Genomic DNA, 10,092 nt, shown 5'->3' on the forward strand with positions numbered 1-10,092 from the left:
CGGCACACCCGGCGCCGGCCGCGGCGGCAGGGGCCAGCGGAGAACGCCGAGCGCCGCGCTCTGAGCCTCGCTGCGCCGCGTCCGCAGCCCCACCCGCCACGCAGGAGCCAGGTCGCGCTGAGGCAGCGGTCTGCCGTGACCCTCGAGAAGCGCTGCGCTGGGGCCTGCCACTCCAGGTGAGCCTGAAGATGCGGCAACAGCATGGCCGCGTTTAAGAGAAACGCAGGCCCCCATGGCCCGCAGGCCCCGCGGCGACGGTCAGGACGCGCGGCTCCCAGCGCCGCGGCCAGCGCGGCCCGGCGCGCATCCGGGACCTGCGTCCCCCAGCCGCGGCGTCCCCTGTGAGACGGTGCAGGGACACCAGAATTCTGCACTGCGCTTTAGCTCTTCCTGCCTAAGTGCCTGAAGAAGAAATTTTCCGAATATTCCCCACACTTTGGGGAAGTAATAACTGTTTATGAGATACACGGTACTAAACTATAAAAATGTTACAGAAATGATTACATAGAGCAAGTTACAGAAACACTTAAAGCCTTTATTATATTCGTAGGTCTAACTGAAATCCATGTAAACGCTGTTACATTGAAAACATTCTTTACGCACAATATTTGAAAATATAAAATTCTAAACCAATTTAAAGTACTTCTCATTTTAAACCAATTTTTCCTTTTTTTTTTTAGCTTTGACACTATCAAAAAAAAAAAGGAACAGAAAGAGTACATAAAAACTATTAGGTAGAATTTTAAAAAACTTTCAATTTCCCTATCGTATTTAATGTTTCCAAGACATTTGGTGGTGGAGAAGCAAACACATTGCACTCAAAAGATGTGCTGTCACCAGCCATCTGAGAGCTTGAGGACCAAACAGAGCATGTCAGGAGGAGGGGGCAGCTGGAGGCCCCGCCCCATACGCCCTCCAGGCCACGCCATCCCCAGAAGCCAATAAATGACAGGCACAGACAAGGTGGCTGGAGGCTGGGCCCAGGAAACAGCATCGATGCCGCTCAGTCCCAGGCTGCCTAGAGGTCACGGACATTCCTGCAGGACTAGGAGGGTCTTCTGACAGAGAGGATGAAGTTAGGAAGGGGGGTGGTCCTCCCCTCGGATGCTTCGGTACTTAGCCATGTCTTCAGGAAATACTTTAGAAAGTTCTTGAATCAACAGGCTTTTAAATTTCTAAGAGGAAAAAGATACACCATCAAAACTGTGTTTGTGACCCATCACCCAAGTTAAAGACCAGGCCCCACAGAGCCTCAAACTCAAAGGGACAGAAATCATGCTCCCTCGGCGCTGTCTGCTCATCTCCGTGGACACCTCACTTGCCAAACCACAGCAGGCTGTATGTTCAAACACGACCCCTTCCCTCCTGCTTCAAACAACAAAAGCCCTCCATGAGCAGCCAGCCACACAGGAGGAACCGAGTTTGGCACCCAGCGCATGGAACAGGAGTCTCCATGTACTATTTAATTAAGCAATTATTAACTTGAACCACATCAAACTCATTGTGTGCAAACAGCTCCATCAAAGCTCTCAGAGCACCTGGCAACCCGTCTTCTCCAAATGCCATGGCTCCATGATCCTACTTATCAGCGTAATGTTTGTTTTAATCCAACCTCCAAAGCAGCTAAGTATCTGCCAGCATCTCAAAACCTCTTCTCATCAGCTGTACACAACAGAAGCACAACGGACACAAACAAAGATATCGCACCCACCTCAGTGGGGAACACCCCTCAGGGGGGCTGCACACCAACGCTCCAGACACCGGTGACGACAGAACGCGGGGACGTTTAAACGCACAGCCCACTGGGCACACATCCTGCAACGTGGGACTTTCCCAGTCTCAGGTGAGAGGAAATGACACCAAGAGGCAACAGAAATGGAAGCAAATGGAAGGCAAGAGGCAGGGTCACTAGTGTGGCCGCCAATGGGCAACCTCAAGGGCAGGTGGTGAACAGGAGTGCAGCACAGAAACTGGGACGAGGTCACCCATGGGCCGTGACCCGGTCCACACAGGGGGACCTGCTGGGTGATACAGGAGACAGCTCACTCACACAACAGCCAAATGCTCAGTTTGCTCTCGACTAATGCTCTATTATGTCCCGAGGGTGATGCTCGGTTCAAAAGCGACTCAGTCCCAAGCTGACAAGGCAGAAATGAGGCTGCGGGTGCCACACTGACAACTCCGCCCAGGCAGCACGGGACAGGCTTGTCTTAGCTGTCCTGACACGGCCGCACTGCTGGCTCCTCGAGCTCACCCTCTGTGGCCGTCCCTGTGCACACCAGACACTGACGAGGCACACCGTGCACCTGGGCGGCAGCAGGAACACGACACCCTGGACCTCAGGATGGGCAGACACAGAACAGACAGAGAGGAGGGCAGAAGGCTGGTCCAAAGACCTCTCCGAGGAGGTGAGACAGGGACCCCAAAGGACAGAGCGTGTGGGAGGGCTCTGGCAGAGGAGACAGCACAGGAGTGGACAGGCAGGAGTGGGGCCGGGGGTTCCAGAAATGCAAACCGGAGCAAGGAACAGGTGGGGCAGCAGGAGGGCTGGCTGCAGGAAGACAACAGAAAGGGACGGCACCACCCACCTAAAGGAAAACCCACACCCACCCAATCCGAACCACACGTGAGTCAATTTCAGTAATAAAAAAACTACACGTGTCACGTGCAAGACACAGAGTTTGCTAGATCCCATCCAAGCCAAGAAACACAGAGAGGAAAGTCTCTGTGGAGCCTGGGGGATATGGTGCGGAGGGGCTTGGAGTCAGAAGCTGGAGACGACCACCAGAGAGACAGAGAGCAAGGGTTTACAATCCTCTGAACCGATGACCCACAATTCCTGGAAAAGGCCCAAGTGAGGGACTCACAGCACCAGCATGCAAACTGGAGACGTTCCATTCTTAACAATGAACACAAGCACAGGGAGCCAGTGACAACCAGCATCGCAAAGATCAACCCGGACCTGCCGACAAGCAAGGCCACCACAGGGTGCGCTGACGTTTGACTTTATTCACTACTTATCACACAGTTCAGAAATCTCAACTGTGTAACGGTGTCAAATAGCTGATGCTTTACATCGTGTATCAGCCAAGTCTACTTTAAAAGCATGTCCTGATGTTCTGATGTCATTGTCTGTTCACAAGAACTTTACCTTCATTGTGTCAATCTTGCCTTTAACTTGCTCATTTTTAGCCAGAGCCCGCTCCAGGCACTCTTTGGTGTAGAGTTCGGGGTTTCGACCTTGGTCTATGTATCTGGAAATGTGAAATATCTCAATTAACATTCTCTCGGCTGACACCTGCTCTCAGAGTTTTCTGTGAGCTGTACACAACTTCGCACGGCCCTGTTCAGGGGGAACTGTGTCCAGGAAGCAAGTGACTCAGATTCCTTCATTTATACAAGTACAGGTGATTTGCTCTCACAGAACTTCTAGTTGCATGAGTAACTCATGAAATCAAGTAGTGATGACTTCTAAACCAAGCAAGCCTCACAGTCACACCTGAAGCATCTGTATTTTTCAAAGGCCTCACGGCCACGACTTGAATCCTCACGACAACCCCAAGGTCAGGCAGCTCTTCACGACAGAGAACCAGGCGAGGGCCAGAGCTTCAGGCCTGCATGGCACGGGGAGCCCCCCAGGTGCAGCCTCCACTCCAGGTCCGCCCCGGCCTCTGCCGAGGAGCCTCGGGGCTGCTGGGCAGGGGAGGGGAGAGCCCTGCCCTGCCGGCCCCAAGATTAGTTTACAAACTGAGGGGAGAGAGGGCCCACGTACTAGATATACCTAAGTAGATATATATACCTAGATACACCTCAGTAGCTTAAATTTAACAGAAAGAGCTCCTCTCCAATAATTTCTTAGCAGTATAAAACTGTTTCTTGAAATTTTTGACACTTGTCCCCAAAACATCCATTGTCCCAGTGATTTCATTTACGAATACCGCCCAGATGAATATCCACATTTTGCCAGCGGAAGGCCACCTGCCTACTTCTGCACCCTGAAGACCTTCACATCATTAAGCTAAACTGAATTATTTGTTACAAAAAAAAAAAAAAACCACTTAAGTCCGATTTATGCATTTTTATGCTTCAGTTAACAAAAATTATCACTTCCAATTAAAGACACTGTTAAGTTACTGTTAATGGCATAAAAACTGGTCTTTAATCATGACAGCAAAATACTGATGAATCAAAAGTTCTAGAAATTTCACTTTATTGAAATGTGTTTGAAATGATGGAATGAGAGAAGCAAAATTATGGTAAATTCTAAACAAAATCCATCCATTTTTGGAAACAAAAAATCTGACAGGTCCAAGTGTCCTAAATAAACTGCTTCCACAGTGATACCATTTGGATTGGGCCCTTGAGACCGGAATCCCACCTCAGCCAACTCACCGACCCAGAAGTACTGGACAAAAGGGCCGAAGTTTTATTGTTATCTTTGCTACGAACACAGTCGGAGTGTCTGCAAGTGGACCGGGGAACCCTCCTCCATCAGGCACAGATGACTGACAGTTCACACCTGCTGTGTGTCGATTACTCACAGGCTGCCTCATCCCAACTCTCCAGGTGAGCCTAGGCTGTCCCTGCAGCCCGCGGGCTGAGGCCTCTTCCCCGCTCCCTTTAAGCTGTCTTTCCCATCCTTCCCCTTCGCGCCTCTTCAGACGATGGGAGTAGTTCCCTGGCGTCTGTCAAACATCCCACACACTCACGACCAGAACAGCTCTAATAAGGACACTTCAAGGAAGGGAAGTGAGTCTCCACCCTCCCACACTTCATGGGCCGGAGTTTAGAGCTGTAACACACACACAAGGCCTTCACTCCCACCTGAGAACACCGACACCTTGGCCAGCAGGTGAGGACAGAGCCTGGACCGTGGAAATTGCAGCCTGTGTGTCCTGGCTTGGTGGATGGCTGCGCACTGTGTTGTGACTACAACTTTTATCTCTGACTTTTCAGGATGTAAAAAGGTACATTTTCCCCTATTGTTCAAGGAAATCTAGTGATTCACATTTGCAGTTTTACTGCAAAAAGCCCCAGAATACTCCTGCCGTTCCCAGCCAGCTCTGGGAGAGGGGAGAGAGGCCGCCCGGCCCAGAGAATCAGCCTAGGCAGGACTCTGAGAGCCTATGATGTCCATCACAAATTTAGTAAGTCTTTTTTTATGTCTAACTCTTTTTCAACAACACAGAGAGTTTTTTTTTTTTTTAACTGTTTAATCTCTACAGAACATAAGCTCCATGAGGGAAGATATTTTTGTCTATTTTCTTCCCTGGCATCTCTCCAGCACCCAGACTGTGTCCGCCATATAGCAGACCCTAAAATACTGGAGGTTGAGGAAGTCATTATAGCAAAACTAAACAAGAATTACAATATCAAGAACAGTACTTACTCAAAAACTTCTAAAGGCACAGTAATATCATGGAGTTGCTGTCTGCACTTATCTATATCCTGTAAGCCAGTAACAATAAAATTCCTGGGGGAAAAAGCAAAACCAGGAGATTAGGTTAATTCAGATGATGGCACTGTAAAACACCCACGCCTGGCCAACCAGGCCTCCACACAGAGTGTTCCTCATACAAGCACGGGTTACACGCGGCTCACAGCTCTTTGTTCGAGAATTCCTAGGAAAGCTTTGGAGTTACAGAATATGTTCAAATATCTCTTGATTTTCTTTTTAAATAAGGAATTACCAACATGGTTCGGGGGGCGGGCGGCAGGGAGGACCAGGAACTAATAGGTGTAAGGGCAGGAACCTTTGAAAATATGATGAAAAATATGACCTTTCTCTCAAAAACAATCACCGAGGTGGATGTGAGTTTGGGGGCAGTTGCAGACAACACATGGGGCAGCAGAATCCAGCTCAAGAATCCAACCTCAAACTCTAGGGGGAAGAAAGCCATGGCTGCCTGGTTTAATTTCAGCGCCCTTCCCCTCGGGAGCCTTCCTAGATCACCTGGCAAGCCCCACAACACTGGGTATGTAAGGCAGGGTTGTGAATATGTTTTTATGTCTGTGTCCTCCATAAAGCTGGGAGCCCTTCTCCAGAGCATTCTATTCCTGTTTGCCTTCTGTTCAACCCAGGGTCTAGCGGCACGGCCAGCACAATGCTGTTGCCAAAAAAAAATTAACAGATGTGTGGCGTTTCTCACCACCACCATCACGCACCACTATCGATTCCTCCACCTTCAGGCCTCGGCAGCAGGTGGTTTCTGAGCCTTGGCCTTCCCGGGGCCCATTTTTCCGCCCTCCGGGTGAAGGCCGCCTCCCCTCCGCGGACAGGGACTCAACTCCCCGGAAGGGCTCAGGAGAAACGCTGGGAGGGAGTCATACGAGGGCGGGGAAAGACAAGATTATGAAGCATGCCTCCCTCCGACGGCCGCAGAAACGGAAACTATTATCTGGCACTGATAGAGTCTCCAAAGGGGCCCTCGAGAAAAGGTCCCAGCAAGGCAAAGCGGGGAGGCGGGTCGGCAACAGGCGGCAGCGGCGAGCCCCCTCTGCCCACAGCCTAGAGCCGGAGGGTCCGGGAAGGACTGGGCCCCGAGCAGCGCGGGGAGAGCCAGCAGCCCTCGGCCGGAATCCGGCTCCCCAACCGGCCCCGGCTCCCCATCCCCCCTCCACAGCAGACGCTGCCCCGCCGGCCCCGGGAAGACGCGGGCGGACTCGGCCGCTACTCACAGCTTCTGGTTGAGCCCGGCCTGGCTGCTGGGCTGGAAGTCGCTGACGATGATGCCGAGCTGCCGGATGTTCTCCACAAACTTCTCCAGGTGCTCCTCCAGGTGGTCAAACTTCTCCGCCATGGCCGCCCCACCCGCACAGCCGCGGCCGTAGTCCTGCTCCACCGCTTCCGGCTTCCGCCTAGGCCTGCTATCACTTCCGTTTCCTCTGGGGGCGGGGCCTGGATGATGGGCGGGGCTACTCGGGGTGGGGCCGGGACTGGGGGTGCGGGGCGGGCCACCGGGGCGTGGAGTAGACCCAGAGGCGGTGTCTGGGGCGGGGCCTGGAGCGGGGGCGGGGCTTTGGGGCGGGGCGGGGCGGGGTCTACGTCAGCTCGGCCCCTCCCCAGCAGCCCCAAGCGCCCAGGTGAGAGGGACCCACGGTTGCTGGTGCTCTGGACTCCCATGCATGCTTGTAAGACCACAAAGAACCAGCGGTGGGGACCTGTGAGACCCCGCTCTGCCTCCACTGGCCCTGGGCAAGTTCCCTCGCCTCTGAGCCTCTGTTCTTACTCATAAAATCGGGATAATGAGACCCGACAGCTGCATGAGACTAGTTAGAGGAGATAATGCCAATCAAGGCTTAAGTACAGCGAGCAGTGCCTGGAAACAGTAGCTTGACCCCACGATGAAAAATGACTGTATTTTTGAATATTTAAATTATAGGTTCTCATTGTAAATAATTGAAACAATAAAGGAAGAATATAATGAAGAAATAGGAAAAGACACCTGAAATCCTGCCCCCTTGACAGAACCCTTTTTTGAGACCTCGGACACAGTCCCTTCCTGCCTTTCTTTTTGCACAGGTACAACCGCCTGCAGGAAAAGCGCTTACCCAGCTTCTCACTGGGCACCAGCACCTGCTGTGCAGGGTCCAGCAGTCACCCTCCCACCCCCCACCCCACCCCCGCTCCTCTGGAGGCTGGCCTCTCCCTCAGCCAGGCCTTCTTGGAGCCACCCAGCCTTTACTCTGACCCTGGAAAGGCAGCCCAAGCTGGGCTTCAGACCCATGACTTTTCCAGTAGTGATTTGCCATCCCTTAAATGAATGAATTAGCAGCCAGGACAACACAAGTTGACTTTAAGCCTAGTGTCACAGCTGAGGCTTCTAGTGCTCACTGCTGCCGCCTCTCAACAGAGATCCTGGTCCCTTCCATGCTCCATAGAATGCAGCATCTTCAAAAATATGTACCTAATTGAAAATCCTAAATTTGCACGCAAGACCCAATAAAGATTGTCCCCTTGCCCCTCAATTGGAATCCTTGAAGTCAGCACTGGCCTCCCTTCTTTCTCCTGATATGTAATTACACCCACTTACTCTAACTGTTCCTTCTAATCTCCTACTCAGCTCTTCCCTCCCTAATTCCAGCCACCTTCCTAGGTCAGACCCTCAGCCCCTCACTCCGACTCTAATAAAACAGTGTCCTATGGAGTTTCCCTATCTGTGAAGAGTAACCTCCCCTGCTTCACAGAGCTTTTAGTAAACTGCTGTTCATTGATCTTACTAAAATTCCCAGTTTGATCATTATTGTGCTTAAGAAATTTTCTGCCCATTCTTCTAGGACTAAGATGTTTGTTCCTGCAACAGCCAGCCTGGATCCCTCAAGCCTTGGTGATTTCTTTTCCTACTGAATATCATAGTGTACATTGTCTGCAGTTTTCAGTTCCTAGAGTCTTAGGCAAAATGAGGGAGCCCCTTTTCTTGATGATCTCCAAAGCCTCTCCCAGGTGCCAGGAGAAATGGGAACCCAGAGAAGGTATGTGATTTGTCCAACTTACTGAATCAGGCACTCTAGTCCATGTGGTGGACTGAACTAATGTAAAAAGCCTCTGATCTGCTCTGAATACACAGAAATGCTGGATACAATGCCTCCCTCCCTGTTTAACGACAATTAACTTCAGGGGAATTTTAAACCAAGGTGGCAATAAGATACTTGACAAAAGAAAGAAAAGGAGGTCAGGATATGAAGTTAGCCCTTTTCAATTTCATAAGAAAAAAAAAAGGTAGATATTGATGGAACTTAGGCTCTATTTAGTATTGATGTTTAAATTTTAAGGTTATTTCTTTAGTAGAATATAATTTCCAAACTAGTAAAGGGAAAAGGGAGTAAGGACAACACTATCAATTCAACAGCAGGCGAGAAAAAGAGGGACTCAGTGAAGCAAAGAGCAAGCATGAAAAATAAAAAGCACAAAATAAGATAAAAGAATTTAAGAAAAATAAGTTGGTGATTACAGCAAATGTAAACAGACTTCATTATGTGTTTAAAAAGGAGATTCTCCCAGGTTGGAAGTGTTTTGTTCTGTTGTGTTTTGTTGTCGTGGCTGTTGGTTTAATCCAGCTACGTGGCTTTTCCAAAGTGCACCTAACAGACACATACAGAAAGCCTGAAATGTAGGAATAGAATGGAAAAGATATGCCAGGCAATCAAAAAAAGAAGTTGTTAAAGTGTACGAAATTAAAAATTAATAAAAATGTAAAAAGATTTTTTTAAGGGTAAAGGAAAGAATCCACCAAGATGCTATACCAATATTAACCTGTAAGCAACTAATAACATAGTCTTTGGATATCCAGCACAAAAACTGACAAATCATGAGGAAAAATTCAAACTTCACAATGATAGCAGGGGATTTGGACCACCTCTATCAGAAAAGGGTAAATCAAGTAGACCAATAAGTATAAAGAATATGGAAAATTTGAATAATATGATTAATGTATGTGATTTGTGAGAAACAGTAAACCTAAAGAACAGATTGTTTCCAAGCACATATGGAATATTTATAAAAATGTGACCATTCACTAGACCACAAAAGAAGTTTCAGAAAATTTCAAATTGTGTCATGTAGACTAGATTTTCTGACCCCAGTGGTATAATTATAGTAGAAATCAATGAAGTTATTTGCTTTTTACACATACACACACCTGAAAACCAAAACACATTTTTTTTCAAATAATTCATGGGTGTTCATACATCTGAATTTGTATGGGCAAGACCCAGTTGATGTCTGTCATCCCAGTGTAATTATTAATACCACTTTCTGTCACTCACTATCAAAGGTGTCTCAGTTTGGTTGCTGTATTACATGGCCATCTTAGTTAAAGGGAAATTTGTCAATATTTGAAACTGAATGATAAGCACTTCTTATCAAACTTCTGCTTTGTTCTAAAGTGAACATTTGAGGAACAATAGCCTGCAAATAATAGGCTATAGTTTCAACTCAAAGAGTGCATGAAAAGGAGCAAGAGAGAAATCATAAGCACAAAAAATATAAAGAAAAGAGTGAAAAAGGTAAAAACAGATTCTGATGAAAATGGAAACCCTTTTAAGTAGTTTTCCTTCTGCTTTCATTAGAAGTGAGAGAGATGAAGAGTAAAG

General features: G+C 48.7%; 1 protein-coding gene across 1 annotated transcript; it reads right to left on the bottom strand.

Moving 5' to 3' along the window:
• Positions 1 to 514: 514 nt before the first annotated feature.
• MED10 (mediator complex subunit 10) lies at positions 515 to 6,869 on the bottom strand. Its single transcript, XM_031442979.2, has 4 exons — positions 6,679 to 6,869; positions 5,390 to 5,473; positions 3,152 to 3,254; positions 515 to 1,175 (listed from the first exon to the last, which is right to left on the bottom strand). The coding sequence occupies exons 1-4, from the start codon at positions 6,798 to 6,800 to the stop codon at positions 1,077 to 1,079; spliced, it is 408 nt and encodes a 135-aa protein (XP_031298839.1). The 5' UTR covers positions 6,801 to 6,869; the 3' UTR covers positions 515 to 1,076.
• Between the last annotated feature and the right edge of the window lie 3,223 nt (positions 6,870 to 10,092).

The sequence above is a fragment of the Camelus dromedarius genome, chromosome 3 (genome assembly GCF_036321535.1).
Source record: "Camelus dromedarius isolate mCamDro1 chromosome 3, mCamDro1.pat, whole genome shotgun sequence".
NCBI classification, from domain to species: domain Eukaryota; kingdom Metazoa; phylum Chordata; class Mammalia; order Artiodactyla; family Camelidae; genus Camelus; species Camelus dromedarius.